At 38.1% G+C, this 25852-nt stretch overlaps 1 protein-coding gene across 3 annotated transcripts; it reads left to right on the forward strand.

Annotated features, from left to right (window-relative positions):
- Nucleotides 1-160: 160 nt before the first annotated feature.
- SH3GLB1 (SH3 domain containing GRB2 like, endophilin B1) lies at nt 161-24079 on the forward strand. Of its 3 annotated transcripts, none has more exons than XM_080406662.1 (11): nt 161-401; nt 4928-5069; nt 7693-7821; nt 9468-9601; nt 9985-10077; nt 12121-12207; nt 13607-13630; nt 16936-17025; nt 17559-17659; nt 22356-22587; nt 23605-24079. In XM_080406662.1, the coding sequence occupies exons 1-11, from the start codon at nt 330-332 to the stop codon at nt 23710-23712; spliced, it is 1212 nt and encodes a 403-aa protein (XP_080262788.1). In that variant the 5' UTR covers nt 161-329; the 3' UTR covers nt 23713-24079. The 3 variants fall into 3 exon arrangements, with proteins under 3 accessions (XP_080262788.1, XP_080262789.1, XP_080262787.1); XM_080406663.1 differs by having other exon boundaries at nt 12121-12159; XM_080406661.1 differs by lacking the exons at nt 12121-12207; nt 13607-13630.
- The last annotated feature ends 1773 nt before the right edge of the window (nt 24080-25852 follow it).

The raw sequence follows: 25852 nt of genomic DNA on the forward strand, positions 1-25852 counted from the left end.
CGCAGGCCCTGGGGCGCGCCGATAACGGCCGGCGCTCCCTGAGGCGGGGACGCGTGCCGAGGTGCCCAGGGCGGCCGCCCCCAGCGGCGGGACGCGCCGCCCGCCCCGCCCCGCCCCCTGTCCCCTCACGGCAGCGCGAGGCGAGGCGGGGCGCCGCCGCCGCTCCACCGGCCGATCCGGGCCCTGCGGCTGACGCCGCGGCAGCGGCCAATCTGTGGCGGCGCCCGGCCGGGCCGGCACCGCCCCCCGGCGGCTCCCCACAGGGACGGGTCGGAGCGGCCGCTGCCGCGGGTGACCGGGCTGAGTCAGCGCCTCCTCCTCCGCCGAAGATGAACATCATGGACTTCAATGTGAAGAAGCTGGCGGCCGACGCGGGCACCTTCCTGAGCCGCGCCGTGCAGGTACGCCCCGGCCGCTCCTGCGGGGGCTTCGCCGCGACTGGGCTTCGCTGCGGCTAGGCTTCGCTGCCGTGGCCCTGGCTGCGGGAGGTGGGCGAGGCCCGCGCTGGGGCCGCGCTGGGGCCGGCGCGGGGCGTTTTCCGGGGAGCTGCGCTCCGCCCCGGGCCGGGCAGCGGCGGCCGGGAGGGGCCGGGCCCGCCGCGGGCTTCCGACGCTGAGGGAGCGTCCGGCTGGGCTGCGCTGGCGAGGGGCGAGCGCGGAGCCGGGGCCGGGCGGCGGTGTGCCGCGGTGCGGTGCCGCCCCTCAGGCCAGCGCTTTCCCCGCAGCCCCTGCCAGCCCTGGGCGCGGCCCGGGTGCCGCCGGTCTGCCCGCGGAGCAGCTGGCCGGGGGGGGCCGTGGGGGGGCTGAGGCAGCCCAAGGTCAGGGCAGGCGGAGGGGAGAAGGCGCCGGGGCTGGGCGGGACGAGCCGGGCGGGCATCGGCTGCGAGCGGACACGGTGGGGCTCTGGGCGTGGGCAGGACAAAGGTGTGTCTGCTGAAAGGAGCCGGTGTCTTCAGTGGCAGCTGAAAACGTGTGCCGCTGCCCGGTCGGTGGGATTCGAGCTCTGATGTGACACGTCAAAGTGTCTGTCGGCATAGGCTTTCTGGTTTTGTTTGAGCTTTAGTTTCGTTTTTAAGCTTGTTTGGTAGCCCATTGTTTCTGAATCGGTCTTCCCCTTTCTTCACGATAAGGGCACTATAATTGGGTTTTGTTCCTTCGCTGTTGTCTTGAGCCGTAATCCCCTTTCTTTATATAATCAAACCTGAACAGATTTCCTGCAGGGAGGGGGACATCCAGACAGTGCCTAGTAATCCACTCTGGTTTCTTACGAGTTCTCGCTGGGGTCACGGTCAGGTGTGGAACATGGTTAAAGTCGCTCTCTGCTCTGATCGGGCCCATCTATTGCCCTAAATCTCAGTATTCCAGCAGGAGCAATGATCGGCAGCACAGCCAAGCTCCGAAAACGCAAACTAGCCAGAAAACGTTGTTAAAATTTAAATGAACTTAAAGCAGTCGTTGTGGCTGCTCCTTCTCTTTGTGATGGAGGTCTTCCCATGCTCCCCCCCCCGCCCCCCGCCCCCGCTTCCAGGCCTACACGTCTCCCGGACCAGCTCTTCCTTTCCAGCCTCCACCCCTTTCCCTTTTCTTGCTGGACAAGGGGAAGAAAAAAAAAAAGGAGATACAGTTCACCCTTCTTTGTAAAATCCTGTGATGGGACCTTTTCATTTCATATCTTTTATCGTGCATTTTTACATTTTAATCAGCTTATTGCATTAAATCTAATGTAGGTTTTTGCAGTCTGTAGTGGTTAAAAGGTCATGTGAACTGTGGTTTGCTCCATTATGCTCTATCTGCATTGTTGGTTTACATCTGAATAGCTACATTAGTTACTTGCTTAATCTAAACTAAAATTCTGTGGAAATGTGGAAGTAATAATTTTGTTCTACCAGCTGCCACTTTCCCCTAAACAGAGAAGTTTAATGAAGCCGTTGAGGGGGAGGAGCAAATTGCTAACATGTTCATATTATCTGAGTAACTCATGCTCTGTGTGCTCCTGTTGCTTCCTCTGTTAAGTTCCTACGTAAGGCCTACAGATAATATTAAGGAGCAGTAATTCTGTTGATTTTTTTTTTTTTTTAATGTCATCTGGGTGTAGATTTTGTGTCCTTCAGTAAAAATTGCAGTTCTGTGTATTGAGAGAAGCTGTTATGTTCAGGCATTGCTGAATGATATGATACAATCTGACACTAGTTGCTTTGGGATATTAGAAACAAGCAAAAAAACCCCAAACCCTATGAAACAGTTCAGCAGCACAAAATGGTATGTAGGAAAACCACTTAAAATTTTCATTTCAACTTACAAGATGGTGAATGACTTGGTAGTGTTTCACAGGCTTGTCGGGCTTCTCTGTTACAAGGGGACTGGGGCTCTGTTACCCACAACCACCCGATACTCATGTTCCAGGGAACCTGTTCCTTCTGTGGATGAGATTATACTGTGTTCTAAGTGCTATAATCTACAGAAAAATCAAGCCTATTGGTCATCTTCATCCAAAACCTATCCTTCCTTCTGGCACTAGCCAGAAGATGCTTGAAGGAGTCCTTTTGTCAGTCTTGCAATAGTTGCTATTTGTGGATCAAAGTAGCAAATTGTTATAGTCAGTTAAGGTGAAATAAATAATGCCATGGAGTGTGGCAAGAGGAATGTAAGCCCTTTCTTTTGCCAGGCAGTGTAATCAACAAGCTGCCTGTCTAGTGGTCAGGAATGAGCTGGGCTTTCACTCTGTGGTAGCAGAAATGCTTTTATTGTTCGTGACTTTTGTCTGAAGTTAAAGGCTTATCTTAATGTAATTTCTCCTTCTAGTGATTTTGCAATGTAGACTTGGAATGCCAATTGGGCTGTGATCAGTTATATACAAAACACTACGATCTCTTTCTGTGTGAGCTGGTCATTGTCAGGCAACCTGTGTGTATATTTTGAATTTAATAAAGATAGATGGATGGATTAGATGGTTTACTAATACAATTTTTTTTCCAGCAAGTACTTACAGTAAGTATCTCTGTATGATGTAGTTTAAGCTCTAATAAAATGGAAAATAAAACTTTCAGAGTGCTAATCAAAGTAGAAAATCATTAGTATCTGCCTTTCTTGGAACAGTTCTTCTAAGCAGAAGAAAAATTCTTGAGTTATAACCACCTTGCTTATTTTGTTCTTACCCTTAAGGGATGGAACAATGTTTGAAAAAGGACATAAAACAAAGACCAGTTCAAACTTAGGTTTCAGGGTAGCCAAGATGGGGAAATCAGAGTGGCAGCGCTGTTGCATTAAACCATTGTTCTGTCAATCTGCAATTTAACATCCTGCTTGATACTGCTAAAATCAAATTTTTCCTTTAAGTGTATGTATGAAACCTAATGTTGGGATCTTCACTAAGCAATCTTCACACTACTGAGATTTATGGAAATATTAACAGGAAAGCCCATTTTATGTACAAATACTCTTCTTTGTGATTAGTAAAAAAATAATTTCAAAACCATTTATATTGTGTTTTAATGAATCTGTACAAAGTTTTTGAGAACAACTTATGGTGTATGACTTCTTTTTAAAGAGCCTTTTAAACGATAGTAGTAATACATCCATAAAGAAATACTATTCTTCCCTATACTGAAAATGAACTTTTTCATGAAGGCAATTTGCTTTTATATAGAGCTGCAAACGCTGCAGCATTTTCTAGACTTCAGATGTGCGTGCTATCAAAGCTGTTTTTTTTTTCTACATGGGATGGAAATTAAACCAAACTTGGACAATGCAATTTACTTGTATTCCTGTTTCCTGCTGCCCACCAAAGAACTTGTTAAGAATGAAGTTTGACAGTCAAAATGCTTCCAGTCCTATTATGTGCTTAATTGGTAAGCTTGTTAGAGATTTAATCATAAGCCAGGTTCCTCTGAAAATGCCTGGCTTTGAACAGGCTGTCAAGTGATGAGATCATCATTGTCATGAGGAACTGCTGCTCTGAAGAGAGGCAGGCAAAACACTGTTCCGGTTTTGCTTGGTTCCCTGATGTGAAACGTGCAGCTTCCCCCTCTCCCGGGGAGCTGGGATTGAAGTACAAACTCTCTGCGGATTAATGAAAGTTGGCATGAATTTAGTATCAAGTGAAATGAATTGTCTGCTGGATTTCTTTATCTAAAGTGGATTTACATTGTATTTCATTGTCACTGAAAACACAGCTAGGAAGAGAAAGAAGAGGTCATCTTACTGTTTCTTTAAGGCATAACAGGATCAGTTATATCTAAACAGTTCATCATCAGACATGGATTTGTCTTATTCTAAAATGCAAGCTACCCCCCACCCTCAAAGATACATATTCCACAACTTCCCAGGGAAGTCCATTTTAGGTTTTAATCCTTTTCTTTAAAAGCCTTCTCTAATGTCTTCAGTTTAATTCTAATTTAAATCGTCATGCTGAAGTTTAAACTCACTATCTTTGTCCTATTTGCTGTGGACAAGACAACGTTTTTTAAACACATTAAAGGTAGCTGCAATGAGAATCTGTTGTGTCTACAGATTTTACTGTGGGAGAAGGGACAAACTTAATTACAAAATACACAAGATTGAAGTAATCTTTTAATTGTATTTGGTACCTCTGGACTCTTGGCTGGTATTTCAAAGTGCACTATGCAAAATTGGACAAAATGCTTCAAGTGAGAACTCTCAGTACCAAGTAGAGCAGAGGATTTCTTCATGTTATAAATCACCATCCTTGTCTTAGTCTGATTAACACCCTCCGGCCCCTTTTTTTTTTCCCTAATAGTAAGGGTGTGTTGTTGAACTTTCAACTTTATTCTTAGATTTGTATTGATGACTGGATAATGGTTATATCTTTGAAAATATGAACTGCAACTATTATGAATGAATAATTACTGTCGTAAACTTGTACTGAGAAACTATTTATATGAACTAACTGTTTTCAAACTGACTCATAGTTCACAGAAGAAAAGCTTGGTCAAGCAGAGAAGACTGAACTGGATGCTCACCTGGAGAACCTTCTCAGCAAAGCAGAATGCACAAAATTGTGGACAGAAAAAATAATGAAACAAACAGAAGTATTATTGCAGCCAAATCCAAGTAAGAGCCCTTCAGGTTCTTGTTTGCAACTTTTGAATTAATAGATTTGCCAATGTAAATGTTTACTGCAGTAAGTATTGCATAAGTTATGACTAAATATAGCAGTTTTAAATTTTGAAGGCTGGAGTTAGGAAAAGCACATTTTGAAGAGTTGCTGAGAATCAGAGACACTGTACCAATTGTGGCTATTTCCTTAACCCTTCAAATGGGAAAAGCTTTAGACAGAGCTCTTTAAACTATAGCATTTGTTCCATATTCTGGTCAGTCTCAGGCTGGCTGGTTTTTCAGTTGTTTTCTGTTCAATTGAATTTCCCACTACTTCCAGAAATCTTAGGTAGCTGTAAGAACTCAAGTTCTTCATGGGGTACAGTCGATTAGGAAATGTCATTACTATTTCATTGCTTTGAATTGTCTGCACAATACAATTCCGTTTCAAGCAGGCAGGATGAACTGAAATGCCTGTCTTTAACAATTCCTTTACTAGAGAATGATTACATTGTTACACTATATTTAGGCAATGGAATAAAGTCTTAAATATATTTTCATCACTGCTGTATCTCTTACTACAACAATGATAGAAAAAAAACATGGGTAGAAGAAATGTAGTTTTCTGGTGTGTTAATTTTGTTTCTGAAATTGCTGCTATGAGTAGTAACATTGATGGTATCTGTTTCAGACTCATATCCTACAGTTACCTGTGCCATTCATGGCAGTTGTACTAGAGTTGGCAGCTGTAGGAATTTTTAGTGTATAGATCTAGATTTCAAGTCAAGACCTGGTCTCTAGTCACTGGGTGAAATACTATTAAAAAAAAAAATCTAAACCTCGTTTAGGTTTGCTGAAATGATAAAATTATAATACTGCTAATACCTCTGCACTGAAAACATAAATAATTCTCCTTGTAGTGACATACTCAGTTATGATTTACCTGTACTAATAAATCCTACACTGATAGCATTTCTCTAATGCCAACTAGATAAATTTGTTACAAACCTGATCTTTGAAGTACTATTTTGGAAGCCTGTTGCATCCTTCAGTTCCATAAAAGCAGTATTTAAAAAGCACATGTAAAACCCAAAACAACTAATCCTGTGGAAAGAATGCAGTAGAATTTATAGAATATTCCAGCTCAAATTTCTGCCTTTTTCAAGACCAGAGGAAATGGTTGTCTTGTTCATTTAATTCAGTATTTGTAATACCTATTGACTTTTTCAGAAACTTATAATTATGGAATATTGAATTACTAATGGAAGGCTGGTAGGACTGTGTGAGGAGGATTGAGTAGGATAGTGTATGGTAGTATCTCAGTTATGCTGACCAGTCAGTTTTCTGATGGCTAAAAATACTCGGCGTTAAGCAGTGGTCTTCATCTGTGAATGTAACTTCAGCTGTTTGGCAGCCTACTTGGGAGGACTATCACATGCTGTAGAAAGCTTCTTTTGGTTGTTTTTAACGCAATGACTCTGGGGGAGGAAAAATTACTTTCAATCACATTTTTAATTGTACCTTTATGTCAGGCCTATGTAATAGATAATTTCGGATTACTTTTCAGTTCTTTCGTCATTTACTAATAGCTACGGATAGAGTAGCCTTTACTTAAAGAAAAACCAGTAAGAATTTGCATCATTTTTGGTTTGCCCTTGGTGCCAGGGAATGCACTGGTACCCGTGTTTGTATGTGCCAAGTTAATTTTTGTGACCTTCATGAGAAAGTAGTTGTTTAATACAGTGCTGATGAACGTTGTCTAATTAACAGTATTGTTTTGGGTTCCTTCAAAGTGGCAGTTTTTTTCATTGGAGATCTTCTTTGTGGTTGTCTGTACTATTGCAGGCTGAAATTAGTTCATAGTGACCGCATATATGAAGTGAGCTAGTTATGAAGTCAAAACAGTTGGTCAGAGAAATTGGGTGCCGTATCTGAGGAGTTTGCTATTGTAATTAACAGTGTCCTGTTCATATCTGTGAAGCTTTTACACCTAAGAAGCATACTGTGGCTTAATATTATGATAGATGGATATTAATGATCATATAGTCATGACAGTTTTATTTTAAAATAATTTTGTTGCTCAAACTAAGAGAAGATGGGAATATGAAATGAAACACTTCCTAATATCTGTAATAGTTTCTTTCAGAGCACTTTAAGGAAGCAGAGGGAGTGGGAAAGAGATGATAGAATTTCTGGGGCTATCAAACTTTCAGAATATTTTAATAAGGAACCTAGAGGAGTAGCTGAACTTCATTCCTACACTGCTAATTCTAGTGAACAATTTTCGCAGTTTTTTCCTAGAGGTGGAAAAAAAGACTGGTTTTGCTGAGGAGTGTTCTATTATGCTCTTACAGTGAAGACTTCTCGACAAAACTTTGAAAAACTGTATAAATATGCTGATAAAAGGGAGAAGAAAAGTATAATTTTTCACTTTCACAGGTTGTTCTAAGAAACACTCGAATATGGCATGACAAACGTGGAATACAGTCAGTTTCCAAGAACAGTGTCTTCAGTTTAACATTGTTCACTTAATGTTGTTTAATGTTCGGCTTTTGAATTATTTTTTGTTGTTGTTGTTTCTGTTTCTAGCTTGTGTTGTGAATGACAGTGCTTATTTCAAATAAACATTTTTTTTTAGATGCCAGAATAGAAGAATTTGTCTATGAGAAGCTGGACCGCAAAGCACCAAGTCGCATGAATAATCCAGAGTTACTAGGCCAGTACATGATTGATGCTGGGAATGAATTTGGCCCAGGAACAGCCTATGGTAAGTAGAACCAAAAAATATGTCTGGCATGCAGAAATGAAGGGGGGAAAAATGCACAGATCTAGGTTTTCTTAGTGTAAAATGATATTTCTTGTCTTCTAGATAAAACAGTTCAATATTTTGTATCAGTTTGAGCTGACTTGCTGTACAACTTTGAGCATTAGGAGATCAATGATGGGCTTTCTATCCAAATCTATTAATAGAATCTGCTGTTGGAATGAGAACAGACTTTGTGGATGGATAATTTTCTTACCAGAAAAAATAATTCTGAAATTTGGTTTCCTTGTTAAAAGAACACATTTTATTTGTGGTGTGGAGTGAAAATAATTTCTGTAGGAAGCCTTTCTAACTTTACTGTATTCCTGCTTTTCTTAATATATAATATTTTGCTAAAGGTGAGAGTATAGAACATAATCTAGATTTTCTTCTTTCTCCAGCAAATTTATATACCCTATGACAGGAGGGTTGGGGGTGTTACATCTAATGTTTTTACACTGACAGTAATTAAAAAGTCGAATTCTAGTATTCTCTGCAACTCTTAAAGTTGCAGATAACAGATTTAGCTGTTAATTTAACTTAACAAACTGAAATGCATAGGTGTATGTGTGTGTATATATATAATATGGCCTGCAATCAAAGTGATAGTTAGTTCTTTAGTTGCTTTTGTCAAAATTGCAGTGGGAAGGAAAACTTTTGTTCTGGGAAGAATGCGATCTTTATATGTGGAAATAATGGTGTTCCTTTTCAAAAGAAGGAAAGTGCACTTAAAAAAAAAAAAGTAAATGCTTTATAGAAGACTTATGGGATACAAAATCAATAATGGCAGGCTTTGTCTCTCTTACTTTCACGTGGTTTTATGCTGTTATCTGTGGCCTTCCTTCTGATCATCAGCCTCAAGTCTTGCTCTCTAACATCAAATAGTTTTGTACTTACAGGCACACTGTCCCTTAACTTGCAGAATTTTTAGAATTCAGGCAAGTCACGTAAACTATTAGCAGAAAGATAGATACACGTACCTTACATTTGGTGTCACAAAATATTTCAGTGTTTTTTCTAAGCCAGGTCAGCCTGTTGTTGAAACGTAGTAATAACAACTGTATCCTTGGTATGCTACCTTAAGTTTAAATATCTAACTTGCAACCAAATTTCAAAGTATTGTTCAGTTAATATACAAATGTGTATTTATAAGTTGGAGTAGATGAAGGTGGGGGAAAGCACATTATTTTCCAGGAGCTAAGTGATGTTTTTCCTTGTGACCAACTACTCCTGACTTAAACAGAAATGTAGTATAAAGGGAGAAGGTTGTTGGACTAAAATAAAAGTAGGTATGATATCCATCTAAAGTAATTGTTCACAATGGAATTGCCATAGTTAGGGCCACTACTACAATGCTGTATCTGTTCTCATTGAAATCTTGCCCTGACCTGTGATTGTTACTGATTGAAATGGTTTGGTTTGGGTGTTGTTTATTTTAGGGGTGTACGGTGGGGTTTTTTTGTAGCTGATTCGGATTTCTTTTGAAAGCCCTTGTGATGGCATTGGATTACCTTTCAAACTGCTGGTCTAAACATTCCTGCCTGTAGAAACCTGCTTTGTTAACCACCTGCCTGAATCACTATGAAATTAATTTTTTTTTTCCTTTGCAGGAAATGCGCTCATCAAGTGTGGAGAAACACAAAAGCGAATTGGGACAGCAGACAGAGAACTAATTCAAACTTCTGCTATAAACTTTCTCACTCCTCTGAGAAACTTTATTGAAGGAGACTACAAAACTATTACTGTAAGTTGAGTTGTGCATTCCTTGGCATTTCACACCGATTGTAACTGTAAATCTTCAAAATGAAGTAGTGGGTAATTGTATGTTATTGCTGTACTCAAACTGATGGAGAAAAACTCGGGCAGAATTTGTGCCTTCAGTATGTTTTCCTTACTTTTGATAAGGTAAAATCAAAATGACTCTGAAAACTTCCTTTTTGTAACTATTGTTCTAGTAGTTCTTGAGTATAAAATGTATGAGAATAATTAGAATCTAATTCTGCCTCTGTGTTCAACTGGAGAACCCTTTTGTGTGTGATACTTCACTAAAAAAAATTTCCAAGTAGACAGGCTTTTGCTTTCAAGTATGTGTACCTGTTCTCATGAACTAACCTAACTTGCTTTCAGAAAGAACGTAAACTATTACAAAATAAAAGACTAGATTTGGATGCAGCAAAAACCAGATTGAAGAAGGCAAAAGTTGCAGAAGCCCGAGCTGCAGTAAGTGGATTTTTATTTTTTGTTTTGTTTATCCATTACTTTCAAACTTACCGATACATAGTTATAAACTTGACTGCTCAGTTATGTTTCCAGTCCTAGCTTCTACCCTCACTACTTTTATAGATACTTTGTAATAAATGCCTCAGTGGAACACATGGAAATGAGGGCTAATTGCTGTTCAAGGTCTTAAGTCTTCTATGTTTAGATATTCCATCAAGTTGAACTTACTTGACCCAAGTATTCTCCCCTTGTTCTAGACTAGATGAGCCTATACTCCCAAAAATTACATGCTACAGTTGGCCAAGATGGTTGTAAATACATATTATTCAGAGGTGAAGTTTTGGTGTTTGAATCTCTACAATAGTTGAAGCATATGTATGACTACTTCCAGCTGACGGACCTATTTATACTTGTAGTTTACTCTTTCTGTATTGTTTAGCATTTCACACCCCCTGACAGGCTGAGACTGCTAAACTCATATCTCTTAACCATTCTTATTCCCTCAAGAAACGCTTGTTCAAGGAGATTAAAATTGTTGTTAAAAGCTTCTTTTTAAACTCTTAAAATGCCTCTAAATGGAGGAATAGGTAATTGAATGTATGCAATTTCAGCAGGGTATGCTAACAGTATTTTCATAGCTATGTTTTGACTGCATCCCTGAAAGTGCAGCAGTTATGGATAATTAAGTGATTTTTCCCATAAGGGTTGACGCACACAGATGGTGAAGGAATACAGACAACTTAAATACACAGGGACAGCGTACATGATGAAGAGGCAGAAGCAGGACTTCAGATTTTGCTGGCTTTTCTGAATGGATCACTGCCCTGAAAGATCTCAGAAGTGTCATCTCTGAGATTGAGCTTCATAAATGAAGCACCTTGTGTCTTTGGGATAGTTATCCTTCTAAAAAACCAACATCATCTCTACCTGACAGTTCTGCTTCTGTGTCTCGATCCTCCACGTCATGCACACTGTCCCTGTGTATTTAAATTGTCTGTATCTTTAAAGTTCATTCATACATTTTCCCTTATATTGTGTAAATTTTATGCAAAAAAGTTACTTCTCCACTTGTCAAGTGTTCTTAATTTGTAAGGCTATCAATGGAGAGCAGACCAGAGTTTTAGCTAGCTAGTAGTGGAATTTGGAAACGATAGTACACTGCTCCTTTGCTTGGATTTGTTCAGACTTAAGTTTCAAAAAAAAAAAAATCCTTTGTGGCACAGTAGCAGTTATATACCTTACTTTCTAGAGCAGTATAAAGACCGTAAGAATGTTGTTTCGATTGAGCTTAGTATTAAATTAATGGCTCTGTACTTCAGTTTTTCAGTTCCATCACCAGTGTAATTATCTAGAGCTTGGTGCTTGGACAAAATTATTGCCAGATGCTGCTACTATTGCTTGACCAGTTTTCAATATTCATATAGCAAGTAATTCAGTTTTATGCACAAATAATTTAGTGCTGGTAGAGCATGAAACTCTAGGCCTCTTACTTCACTACCTTGCCAGTACTTCAATTTTAATTACATTTTAACAGCAGTGTGCATGTTTAAGAAGTATTGGATTGCAGGATTCCCAAAGAAGTGAAAAAATTGCATCTGTACTTTATTCTTTGCAGTATAGAAATGAGAACTAACCTGGATATAGATGTGATGCAAATGGTTCATCTTCTGCTGGCTCACTGATTTATGAAGGAAGATATCTGACAAACAGTGCTGAACTGATAGGCTAGCAAAGTGTATTGAGTTATGATGCAAACTTTTATGTTTTACTACTTTCTTTGACAGCATAAAGTGGTAAATTGATCTACCTCTATTTTTTCCCCTGTTATAAAAATATTTAATATTTCATGAAATTATATACTCCCATGCCTACTGTACAACTGAGGTAGCTTAGATCAGTATTTAAAATAAAAATCTAAACAGCTTTATGTTCAATTCACGGATTTGCTTAGCTTAAACTTGCAGTGCTTTGTGCTAGTAATCTGTTCACCTGCTATATTCATATTGTTTTAACTTGCTTTTGTCTTTTATCTATGCACTTAAGCAACTAAACACCTCTCAGCCTGAAGAGAATAACATTATGGTAAATGTCTCTTACGTGCTCAACTTGCTGCATGTAAAATGGCTAAAGGTTTGTTGGCCTTCTGTGTTCATTCATTTTCCTGTCAAATGTTTCCTCTTGCTATCCAGCTCATTCTGGTCTTGTTTCAGATGTTTTCCATTCCAGACTGGATTGGTATAGTGTACTAAATACACTTACATCAGTACAGCATTAGGTGGTGTTTTTATCAGAGTATTTCTGATAATTTTAAGTATAGAATATTATATTCTTATTTCTCTGAGTTTACTAATGTAAACTTAGGATGCAAAGGAATTGATTTATTATTTTTTTGTCACTTCTGAAATTAATTTCACCCATTGGAGTGAAAGAAATTACGTAACTTTCCTATTTTTTTTATATGAGTAAGAGTGAATTATGTGAAATAGACAGGAATATGTAGAAATTGTTCCCTTCAAGCAGTGTTTTACAAATAACTGAAACTGAATAATGTCACATAAATTAATGGCTTAACTTAGAGTACAGAATATTATAAATTTGTTGCATGGACTCAGTGTAGCTGGTTTTAGCACCATAACTGTGAAAGTGGGAAAGGAACGGGTTAATTATGTACAACATAGACTGTGCTGTTCAGCCTGTCCTAGTTTGGGTCCTGGATCTGCACAGATCTCAATTAGTGTTCCAGATTTCTCAGTTGTGATCAGATAAAAGAGTGAATAAACATGTTTGCTACATCTTGCTTCTGCAACTTTTATAAATGTTTCTTCCTAACAAAATCCCGATTGTGTCATCTTTTCACAACTGCAGAAAACAAAGGTTAAAGGAGAACAGCATTGCAAGAGGGAACTGGAACAGCAAGCTGAAGTGATTAGCTTCTAGAGTAAATTCCTTGCAGTTCTGTGATTTTGCTGTACTGCTTGCTACTACTTTAATGTTCAGTTTGAGATACCTCTTTAATATTTTAAATGTAGATTTCAATAAAAACACTTGTGAAATAGGAAATGGTAATGAAATTAGCAAGAGAAATCATTTATCTGTTTCAGTCTTTACTTAACATAGTGTTAAAATGAAAACAGCTTTTCATAGTTTTCCAATGCCTTAACACATTAAGGTAACTGAAATCCTATAAGGTAAATTCGTTTGTCTGATTCATGTCATTTTCTAAGTAGTTATGTCTTCTGTTGTAATACCTTGTTTTAAATAGATTCTTGTAACGTACATGTTCAACAGGTCATATACTCTTCAGTATCTAACGTATTTCATAGATGTAGTGCTATCCATACTCATTGTAGTTTTATTGTACATGAGGGGCTTTGGACAACTGACTGATAGCACTCCTCAAATCCCTGTGAAATTCTGAGGACAGGAAAGTAGTTAAAAGCCAAAGTATGGTTGCATCCTATATTAAAGTACAACTAATGTCTAAGTTTGTGTGTTTTTTTCCCCCCTGCCCCTGATTAATGCTGACTAGATATGGGCTGAGGAAGTGACAAAAGTAAGTAAACAATTTAGAAACTGCAGAATTCTCAAACCATAAGTTGTGCAGGTCTAATGTAATAAAGGATATTGCATGTTGTTGATTTCAGTCTAATGCTTGGCAGCCTGATGCATTACATCAGAATTCACTGGTTCCCTCTAGGGCCTTTCAAACTCCCGTGGCGAAACAATGCTTGGGGCTTGTTTTATAGTAAGCTGTTCCTGGCTAACTGTCAGTACCATGAATCTCATGTGACAAGATACAATAGAAAAAGACCTACAAGACTTGTCTCAAAATTTACTGGTATGGCATCCTGTTAAAAATGACCTCTTGAGAATGAGCTTACTTGAAAATTTTTTCAGAGAGGTTGGGGTCTAGTAATCTAGACTGTCCTGAGAAACACTGACCTTCAGCTTTTACCCAGAACATAGAACAGTAAGTAAAATGCTGGAGTGCATGCAAGAAATGCAGAGAAAAAATGCATTTTTGTTAGGCATATAGAAAGCAGCAACTGTTGAGAAGAAACTACAACATACGTGTTCTGCCAAAGTAGCAGTAATCCATCCAGGTTTCTAAAGGCAATCTGTCCTTCTGTGTTTGAAAGTTGGATGAAGAGATTAACGGTTGTTTTACATTGAAATATAAGAAGCTTCCCAACAAGGATTTCAGACTGTCCAGTAATCTCTAGATCAATTACAGAGGTTTTTTTGAGTTAGAACAAAAGATTTGTATGGTGTCAATGACAAACTTTCTTCAGTTTAACTTGACCTCTGAAATGTGGAATTAGAGGATATTAAATACTGTACTATAAAACACATGGGGGAGGTACCAATGTTACATGCTTTTTATACATGAATTTTTGTTAGGTGTCTTCTGAGGTGTCTGTTGTAGCCAGTGGAAGGAGCAGAGGCTTCTAGCCCGTGTTCAGCACATTGAGGTTAAACCGGTTTTGAGCATCAAGAGGAGCTCCTGTCTTTCCTTTGACTACGGAGGAAACAAGGAGGCTCTCATTTTACCAATAGTGTGGCTAATAAAACATTAGGAGAGTGGTTTTATTTCCTGTGTGCTTATGGTTTTGTGTTATCTCTTAGCTGCAGGGTTGCAGAGTATTTCTGAGAGGTCATATATTGCTGTGTGAAATTTGGGGAGATTATGAACATCTGGATATTCACTTTCAGAAACCAGGTTCATATTCTGAACTTGGGAAGCAAGTACCATTTTGAGGGGTCTTCAAGGGAGGTACCCAGTGAGGCTTTCCAGTTCTAAGAACAAAATATGACTGCAGCTGTGAGGCACTGGAAAGTTTAGGCTTGTATTTTGAGCTCTTCATTATGTTCAGAAACAAAGGTGATCAGGCCATAAGCTTTCCAGACTGAAAACCAGCTGACTTTCACCTTTACCACAAGGCGTAGAGTAGATATGCTGCCCTGCTCCTGTTCACCTAGCAGTACTGAAAATGGGGATGGGCAAAACAGACGATACACATAGTCACATAATGTAGTTTATGTAAATCTCTACAAACCCAGGAGAAGTTTGAAGTCAGCCTGTACTGGCTGAATTAATGCATGTTACTACATTACTCGCTTTGTCTTTTCTTATAGAAAGTAGTTGATTTGTTTAAATGTTCTTGAAACAAATAGAATTATTCTGATGGATAATTCCCCTTCTGATAAGTTCCTATTCTCATGTGTTTACTTACCTGGCAGGAGGAAGGAAACACTTCAGCAACTGCTGACTTCAGAGGGGACTAGACTATTTATCTCCAGATAATTTTGCTGGATTTTTAAAGGAAATGAAAATGTTGCTAGTACAGAAGGGAGTGCTTTTCTTCCTCTCTTGGCTATCAGATTTGCTTTTCTTCTCAGTTCTTAAATTTCTCTCAGGGACTGCCAGATGGATTTCACTCATAATAATACAGATTTAATAGGACAATTCCAAGCAAAGATCCTTGCCTCAACAAAGTTTGAAAACCAAATTAGTTTGTAACTTGATATACATACTGCTATCTCAGGTTTAAGAAAGAAACACATGGTACTTTACAGCTGCTTCCTCACTGTTTAATTAATGTATAAGCCTTCCCAGCTGCAGTGACTTCAGACCCAAGAAACATTTTTGATATCTGCATCATTCTTCTGTGCTCATTTCTGAGATTTAAGATCCTTCCATGCAACTTCTTGTATTGATTAACATTAGTGGAATGCAAGAGCAGAATGTCTGCAAACACATAAAATCCTTTTGAGACCAATGTTTTATCAGTATCACCTCATTAAGTTTCCTGAAAATACATTTCCTTATTTCATTTTGTTGAGAAGAGTAACTGCTGCATCTTGGACTTAATGCGGGTTTTTGCCTCTGGGTTTGTTTTTAGAAATAATGTATAAATGCATGTAAGCATCAAGGCAAGGTAATCTGGATTCCAGGCTGAGGACATTCTGTCATGGGACAGTATATCTTAGAATCTTACAACACACATTTTTCTCTTTTTGTCTGTTTTGAGTTGTCGTTCCCCTCCCCCCTCCGTCTGTGTCCCCCCCCCAACACTTTGGCTTGTGCTAGATGGATGTCTTCTAAAACTGCTGTAACATTGCTGACTTATTTAAAGATTGCTGATAATGTTATGTAACAAGGATTAGGTTTGAATTATTTAAATATGAAACTTAAATAATTTTAATAGATTTTTTTTTTCTATTTGAAGTTAGAACATTTGCTATAGTTTGGATTTATTTACTTTAAAGATGCCTCAATTACAAGCTCCAGAGATAGTTTGCAATAGCTTGGTGGCCAGTATGAGACATGATTTATGAAATATTCTATTAAAACTTACTATCAAAGATTTATATACAGCTGATTGCTGTGCAGTTACCTGACAAAAATAATGCGAGGTTTACCCTAAATTATTTGCTCGGAGCCCTGTTAACTTGAAGTGTGGAAAAAAATTATGTGGTCCTTGGCTGCCACCACTATGCTGTCAGAACCCCTGGTGCAGACATTGTTTTGCCCAGGAACATTTGTTTTGTTATTGGGAGAGGTGGGGTAACACTGCTGGCAGAAAAATGCCTTCCTTTTGCCTACATTGATTCTATGTGGTAGGTGTCTGATGATAAAGCTGTTTGTTGTGTATACAGGGCCTCAACATTTCTGAACCCAAAATGCAATTACTTTTTTTGCTTAGTGAAGATCAGCAGTGAAAAAGCACGTTTCAAACACCAAAGCTTGTGATTAATGCCTTTATATGAGTGCCTTTGAATAAAATGGAGCTGTTGCAGTCTGAAAGCATAACAGTGTGCATTGTACAAATACTTAATGTGCATCCTTACTTTTAGTCTGAACAGGAAGTACGAATTACTCAGAGTGAATTTGACCGCCAAGCAGAGATTACCAGACTTCTCCTGGAAGGAATCAGCAGCACACATGTGAGTACCCAAAAGGGGTAGAGGGGAAAAGTCAAAATCAGGGCATTCTCTAAAAGTAACTACAGTAAGCTACTCGAGGACTTCAGGCTATGAGGCTTCACTTCAGTGTGTTAACACATCAAATTGTGTGTTTTTTAGTCTTTGAATTCTGTTTACTATTCATTGAATGTAACTTTAGTCTTCTGTTAACCTTGAGAATGCAGGAGCTTTCTTTTTTATCCTTTAACCTCAGCTTCCCATTGGTCAGATCAACTGAATGTTGAAACCACAAAAAAGTGCTAAAATATTTATTCTGTTATGGAAACAGTGCATGTAAATGGCATGATGTTTGAACAGCCCTGACTTTTCTGCTCAAATATGTTAGTTTTTGTGACATTTTATCCCAGTTACCTGGTAAATCCAGACATCATGCCTGTGCGGCACAAATCCTTATGTGCCAGTATTGGCATTAGCACCTGACTAGGAGACCAGGCTTTCTAATGCAGCATAGTACTTCTAGAGACTAAAAACTTGTTTTCTTTGCTGGATTTTAGGCACATCATCTTCGCTGTCTGAATGATTTTGTTGAAGCTCAGATGACCTATTACGCGCAATGTTACCAATATATGTTGGATCTCCAGAAACAACTTGGAAGGTAGTAACACTGTAAAAACTTCAGAAAAAAAAATTCTAAGTGGTTATGAATAGCAGGAAAACTTACACTGATGTAACAGTGGTGAACACACAGGCATACTGGACTGAAAGGAAATATATCTGTTCTCAGGTAGCTGATATGTAGTTGCCTTAGTGCAACTACTTCCCTAAGCCTATACACAGCACCAATGCCTTTTGAGGATTGATTTACTGAGATTTTGTATATTTTGTATTTGAGGAAGGTGAGCCCATAGTAACCTCATTTAATGGCGCAAAAAGGAATTTCTAGACATGTAATCATTCAGTTGTCTTACACTTCATGCTACAAAACTGCTACGCAATGTGGGAAAAGTTTTTGTACTGCCTGTAAATTCCTGTTACATCTTCATCGGTGACAGGGCACTAACTGATCTTCAATTAAACTGTGTTCTCCACACAAGTGAGTTGCTAGCATAGATATTGTATCTAGGGAGAAATGTACTTTGTAATATAAATCCAAAGCACTCACAGTGGAATGAGCAAGTTTGTCTAGTTTTACTGTTCTGTGGGTTTAGCATTTTTAAAGTAAGAGAAGAAACTCTCTGATGTTAGTTTGTGCTCACAATCCTTTTTGTGTGATTGGTAGTGATGTAAAGAGATCTCCGTACTTTTCTTAAAGTCTCCCTATTCTAATTCTTCCTGAAAAATCAGCCTTTCTTAGGGTTAGACCAGACCATGTTATTTAGGTGAGCATACACGTTGAAGGATTGTCAGTGCTTAGAAGTTTACTGTAGTATCTGTTCTAAATAACTGCCTCTATAAGGTATCTCTGTTTTGTTTTTCGTGACAAGGAAATAAAAACAAAAGTGTTCTTGAGTCTTGTCCTTTTCCTGACTTGCAACTTCCTGTGGTGTTTGATTTCCTTTCCTCAGTTCATTTGAATGGGTAGTTTAAGGACTTTTATTAAAACCTCTTTAAAACTGTGATTTTAAAAAAAGCTACGTCTTTAAAGTTACATTTTTGTAGGACATGAATGTAAGTTGTAAAATTGAAAGCTTGAAAATAAACATTTACTGGATTAAGGATAAAAGCCTCTTAAATTAGAAATTAAGTGAAGTATATGTACACAACTATTTTGAGAGAATGTTTTTAAAATCTGTGCTCTTATCCTAGTGTATTTACCAAACAGAAAGCTTTAAGCATAATACCCTTAAGCTAAGGAAGAACTCCTCTTTAAAATATCTTGCTTTAGGATGTATAGCATATCCGGAATAGCTGTCTTTTTTTAAAATTTGTGTAAAAGGCTACCAGGTATAAAAAAAAAACAACTATATTTGAAGAAAATAGTGTCTTTAGGAAAACAGAAGAATGTATCTTTATGTGGCTGTGATCCGATCAAAATTTTTGATAAAATTGCTGTGAATGCTAGAAGACCAAAAGCATGGAAGCTTTGCAAAATCCTACATGCCTCAGACAGCCAAATGAAGTTTCTCTGCCTATGTGGAGTAAACCAGGAATGGTATTAAATCTTGGGTGTGTCTTTCCTTCCTTGTGCAAGGAAGTCCTACTGAACTATAATGGACAGCACTGGGACAGGGTCTCAAGTTGCACTCCTTGCTTTGGAAGAGTTCCTCGACTTACAGGCATGTAGTGCATCACAGGTGCATTAAGTAAATGGATGAGCAGGGTGTGTGTAGTGTTCTTCCTGTGTTACGCATAGGCAGATATAGTACCAAATAAATAGCTTAGGTACCTCAGCTAGATTTTGGTTGTATTGCCAACACCCTGTTGGTTTACAAGGAATATATGGTACTGAGTTACATGTGTTCTTTCCACACATCCAAGTGTGACAGTGTACCTTATTCTCATATGAAAGCCAAGAGCTGTGAGGGATGTACTTTTCTTTTGAGATCACTGGTGGACCAAAGGTGTCCAGCCTCTTAAGTGAGGGTTTGTTGCGTGAAACAGAAACCTGGTTCTTAGAGTAGATGCATTATATGTTTTACCTGGGTCAGAATCTAGGGTATAAACCCCAATCTGGTTCACATTGAGACTATTCAAGTTCCAAATGAATTGGCTGTAGGGAAGGTGGGGAGCGAAAACTTGTGCTCACTTCTCTTTACATAAATAGACATGATTTTATGGATGTTTTTCTTCAAGGCAGCACCAGCTGCTTATCCCTCTACTGGCACCCCCTCCCATGGAGCTGCTTAAAGAATAAAGTCTCCCAGGTTAAAAGCAAGCTTTTTTTTTTAGTTCCTCAGAATGGACTAAACAAATCTATTTCAAATATTCTGGTACTCTGGCTGCTTTTTTTTCTTGCTGATAACTGATTTTGCTTGGAATTTTCTCGGCTTCCCTGACTGCCAAGCTTAAGCTTTGGTGTAATTTTTTCAAATTACTCATTACTAGTCCCCTGCTCCACAAGCTGTGAAAGTCCTGCTACTCAAGTGTTCAAAAAAAATTACAGACAACCTCTGTATAGCTGAAGCTGTCTGGCTTTGCAAAGACAGAGACTTAATGCTTTACTGATTGACAGAGTGGTTATAAAGCTTTGGCTTTTCCACTAGCTGTACTAACTAGTGACCCTTTGAACTGAGCTGATTTAAAAGTAATTACTGTGTTAACAGAGAACAGGTTTAGCAGTATACTAAATGGTAATTTAGCAATTGAGAAACAGCTGATTATCATTTAAAATTAAATCCCTCTGCCAACTAATCAAGTAATAAATACATCATGAGGCACAGCTGAGTTATCCCTCCAAAAATGCAGGGTCTACATTTTCCTCCCTTCGGTCTACTCATTTGATTTGCTCAGGGAACTTAGTGAACTGGTTTGAAAAACCAACCTGGCAAATAAAAAAATATATTTTGTTGTTGTTGTTGTTGTTGTTGTGGACTTGCAGTCTTTTCTTGGTGAGTTGAACCAGCTTTTTATGATAAAATGAGGTGAAGATAAGCCAGAGGAGGAAGTGGAACTTCCTCCTTTTGACAGTAGTAAACTGCTAACTAAACTCACCACAGTCTTCTGAAAGTCTACCCAATTTTTATATGCAATTCAGTCTAATTGTGAAGGGGCTAGTTCTGTCCCTCACAACATACTTGTGCTGTTTCCTTTCAGTCAGGTGCAACAATTGCATGACTGCAAGGTGGACATATTTTACAAGCTGTTCTTGTGGAAAGTTAGCAGACTTTTTGATGATTTTTGTTAATCAGATTATTGAATCAACTCTAAAGCAACAGATTGCTAGATCTGACTCAAATGACTGAGAATGAACATTTGTGCAAAAAATGGATAGAGTGGCTCCACCCTGTTTGGTGGCAGTGTGAATTTACCAGATTAAGCGTAGTGTGAAGCTGTAAACTTGTGTGCAGTACTACTGCAGCCAATACAGATTTGAGCGGCCTAAATTCCACCTATGTTCATGGCCACGTGATCCAAAAATGAGTCACTATATTGATAGATCGAGTTTTTACCTGTGTCATCTCCTTAAACAGCTCCTCCTATGATTATATAAGCCTGAATAGCGCTGCAGACATGGGTGTCAGAATAAGCTGATCTTGATTTATATGATTAAAGTCGCCACTGAACTACATCTTCAAGAAGAACTTAACTGAGGAGCATAGGTGGGAGGGTTTTAAGGTAGAATGAGTATTGGAATGGAGAAAGGCAGTAAAAGGACAAGGAATGACTACATCAACTGCTAAGTAAGAGGGTTTGGTCTGTCATAGAACTGCATACCAGGATGCAGGGCAGAGTGACATGAGACAATCTCACAGATCATCATTGCCCCCTGCGCTGTTCCATTCCTCCTACCCCAAAATCTCTTGCTGCTTTGCTCTTCTTTCTGCTTCTTCCACTCTATAGCCATGTGATTCTGCCCTTTCCCTTGTATCTGCTCTGGTGCTCATCACAGTGTTTTGTGATTCAGCTTGTTAGCTTAGGAGAAGATTATACACTTTTCTTTACCATTTTTTTTTTTTTTTTTTTTAAATTCTTTCCAGGCAGGTTAATGCGTTGAATTGACCTCATGTAAGGGTCTAGCAAACACTACAGCTGGCACTGAACAACCAGCAGCCTAACCTAGGAAGGAGGGGCTTAAGCTGATACAAGTTCATCTTTACAGTTGTCCTGGACAAGCATAACACGTGCTTTTGTTTTACAGCATGTAGTTAGCTGAATCAACGAACTCTTTTAGATTACAAAAATAATTAGGTTTTGGGGTTTTTTACTTCTTTCAGAGGGAGGCTGTGTTTATAACCTGCAGACTTCCCTGGTCTGGTTCACCAGCGCAATCTTTTGTGTAGCCACATAAAGATTTGTGGATTGAGGATGAGCAGGAGGAGGTGGAGGCTACTTTTACTGGCAGAGCTGTCAAAATAAATGTTTATTAAAATACGGTCTGAATTAAGTCTGACCAACAGTGCTTTCTTGATTTTTTTTTTTGGTGTTTTTTTTTTAAGAGGCAATTATCAAGGGTTTTTTAAGGTGGCAATATGCCTTTTGAAGTATATTGGTTTGATTTATACTACAGGTCAGGAACAAGCATCTTTATTTAGGTTTATACAGATATTGGTACCATTCTGTTATTGCTGTCTACTGGTGTTTGTTCTGTAGCTGATTAAAGCAAGAATGCTAATTTAGGCATGGAGGCATGTATAACTTCCTATATAGTACTGATTCACTCAGAAGTCTTTTTGTTTTGTTTTCTCTCACAGCTTTCCATCTACGTTTCTCTCTAACAACAATCAGTCTTCTTCAACTCCTGTGCAGAGTGTTTCTAGTCCCTCAGTCTTGGCCTCGGCCTCTGCTTCATTGCCTTCAGTAAGCAATTCAATAGTTACTTCAGGTATCAGTGAACTGAAGTCATCAAGTGGCAGCAGGAAAGCCAGAGTTCTCTATGATTATGATGCTGCAAACAGCAGTGAATTATCACTACTTGCAGATGAGGTAAGTTTTCTATATACCTTGATAATTTAAAACTAAAATCGGAATGTTTTTGACTGACCATTTAAGATGGGCCACATCAAGAAATCTGTGTAGTTGATATTTTTAATTAAACTTCAGTAGTACTCTTAGAGCATTGTCCTGTATCTATATGCCCTAATATTCTGTAACAAGAGGTAACATCTGTTACACCAGCTCAGCTTGCGAGATTTGCTAGACAATCAAGATTCAATTGTGCTGTCTACTTTTTACCACACCTTTAGCACTATTATCAATACAATTGGCCTTTCAAACATTAAATATTGCAATTTGGGAAAAGTACAAAAATACAGCTACTTCTTGGTTTGATGGTGGTGGTTGTGCTGTGTTTATTCCTGTTCCAATTCAATTGTACTCTTAAGTCAGAGAACCTATACAAAGCAGGCAGAGATATACAAAAAAGCAGGGTGCTGCAAGAGAGTTCCAACTGGTAATGTGACTGGAGCTTAATCCTGGAGAAAAGCATCCACAGAAAAGTTTTCAGACTTTTTGGTTTTTTGTTATGTTTTGTGGTTTTTTTTTTTTTTAAATGCATTATTTAAGAAAAGAAGTCAAGTTGAGATAATTATCTAGACAGTGACATATAAGCTGTGGCCTAAGATTTTCTGTTAACGTGTAGCATATCAACACCATCTGTCTTTCTATCATGCACTTGAAGATCCAACAAACTTTCTTCTAGATAGATTGCCTGTTAAAGTTGATGATGATATACAAGATTTATAGATAATAATAGAAGAGAAACAATAAATGGGATTTCATCAGGAAAAAAAGGGACTTTAAAATGTGCTACTACATCTACTTCTTTTCCATAGACCAGTGAAGTAATTTTTATGGGCACTAGATTATGTTCCATGGGTGCTTATGTTAAGTGCTCTATTTAACTTCATTAATCCAGTATCTAAGACCTTGGAAATCACATGCAGGTAGACTGTAATTTTTCCTGGCAAGAAAATGTTGTAATAATGCGTTTCTGTTTTTTAGGTGATAACAGTGTACAGTATCCCTGGCATGGATTCAGACTGGCTGATGGGTGAAAGGGGAAATCAGAAAGGCAAAGTGCCTATTACTTATTTAGAACTGTTAAACTAAAAGGTTGGCCTGAATAAAGACTGTCAATTATGGCAACACCATATTTATATACAATTAACGTTATGTAAGCAGGTTTAAGTGTCTTCCATGTTATTGTCTTGAGGGACAAATACCAGCCATTACAAACTGGCTTTTCTGCCAGTGTGGTTGCATGGTAAATACTCTATTCAAACTTAACATGTTTAAAGCTTTTACTTCATGTGCCAAGAACATGTTTCCTACAGATTTGTTTCTACTGAAGTTTTCACTAATACAAGCTTCTACTTTTGAGTAATCTAGATTGAAAGCAGGAAGCACTGTTTTCTACTGAAATTTTTCATTAATGGCAAAGCTTTTCTTCACATAAAATAAACTTATTGTGAACTGATGCAGGTGTAATTCACATTATTTGAATAACCAAAACCAAAAGTGAAACATAAACCTTAAGCAGTCCATATGGTTCTCTTCCCAATGCTTGTGGAGTTCAAATGTGCTGAGGCATATATGGCTATCTGCTGAGGAACTTGTGCATTTAATCGCCTTTGCCAGATGAAAATAGTTGTTTTCTCTCTGCTGAAAACTGAAGGCAAATTGCCAGTATGTTGATTTTAAACTACATTGAGGTGGGTTGACACAAGCTAATGACATATGTTCTAACTTGTTTTTAATCTTGCCTTGTATTTTTTCCTTTTAATTACTTTCCAGAAAAGAGGCTAATTCAGTTTGATTAGTAATTATTAGGATTCTTTCAACTGCAAATCAACCTTTATGATAAATTAAGCACTGCATTTTGCTAGCCAAATACACACTGTCTCTCTACATTTAAGTAGTTCTATAGATGAGCATACATTTGTTTGGATTATTGGTTTTAATGAAAATATGCACCAATTCTTATGCAACAGTTTATTGTCATGTTCTAATTGGATTCAATTAGTGCTGCACTTTTTTGTTTTGCAAGAGGACCTCCTTTATATAAGTGAAGTGGGAAGGAAAAAAAAGTTTTGAACCTAAAAATGGCTTTAACAAAGGTGGTATTATTTGCAAATAACGTAACTTTTTCCTAAACATTGCACCCTTTAACGTTTCATAAATAGATTTTTAAGGCTATAAAAAGATTAAAAGAATAGATTGCGTGGGAATATATATATATTATTTTTTTTATAGTTCCAGCATATTTAATTACTTGAGTTGAACCTGGTTGAAGGAAGGAACTTCAACTGAGAAGGAAATTATTCTTCTTGCAGAAGATGCAATGTTGACAGAAGTCCACTTTAGCTCTCAAGGAATACTGGTACCAGGTGCTTAGCTAACTGCTTCTGATCAGCAACTTTGTTTTCAATGACAGTTCTTTAAAAAAAATTTAACATTGTCATTGCAAACATGTAAAGAGGAAGCTTTCAGCAATATAAATTACTTCAATGTGATAGGTAAAATTGTATTCATTTAGGTAATGTAGTTGTTGAATTTAAAAATTATTATTTTTATTTTGAATTGCACTTCCAGAAATAGCCTCTTTCATTTTTAGAGTGCAGAGGTTACATTAAAACAAATGAATTGAGTTGGCTATTCAATTGCAACCTTCTTGAAGTAACTGCTGAGAAAATCCTGGATTTATTTGGTCTGTTGAATGCAACGATGAGAGGGAAAACAATAGTCTTTTAATTACAGGTGAATTTAAAATAACCATGAATAATTCATGATGCATTAAATAAAATTAATAGGAAGATGAAGTCCTACGGTTTAGAAGGAAAAAAGACTGAACACTTTAACCACAGTGATGGTCTTATTCAGTCTTCTCCAATGTGAACTGACATCAAATGTTGTGTTTACATTCAAATCAGTATTACTTATTTGACTTAATTTATAGAATATTCAAGAATACACATGTAAAACAATTAAAAAATACATGTAACTCTCTGCTATGCTGGACCATTTGCTTCCTATTTAAATGCAATAAAATGTTATAGAGCAGCATTTAAAAAGATGGTGGGGTTTTAGTGAAATGTTAGTACAAGTATGTGAAGGTAACGTTTGGCAGCAAAATTACTTCTTGTTATACATCAGCAGCTTAAGCTATGTGCAAGAGAAACCACAGTTGACCCCTTAGTCTAACAAAAGTGCAAATCCATGTTCTCAGGTCTCCCTGTTTCTGTTTAATTTC

The sequence above is a fragment of the Falco punctatus genome (assembly GCF_963210335.1).
Source record: "Falco punctatus genome assembly, chromosome: 11".
NCBI classification, from domain to species: Eukaryota; Metazoa; Chordata; class Aves; order Falconiformes; family Falconidae; genus Falco; species Falco punctatus.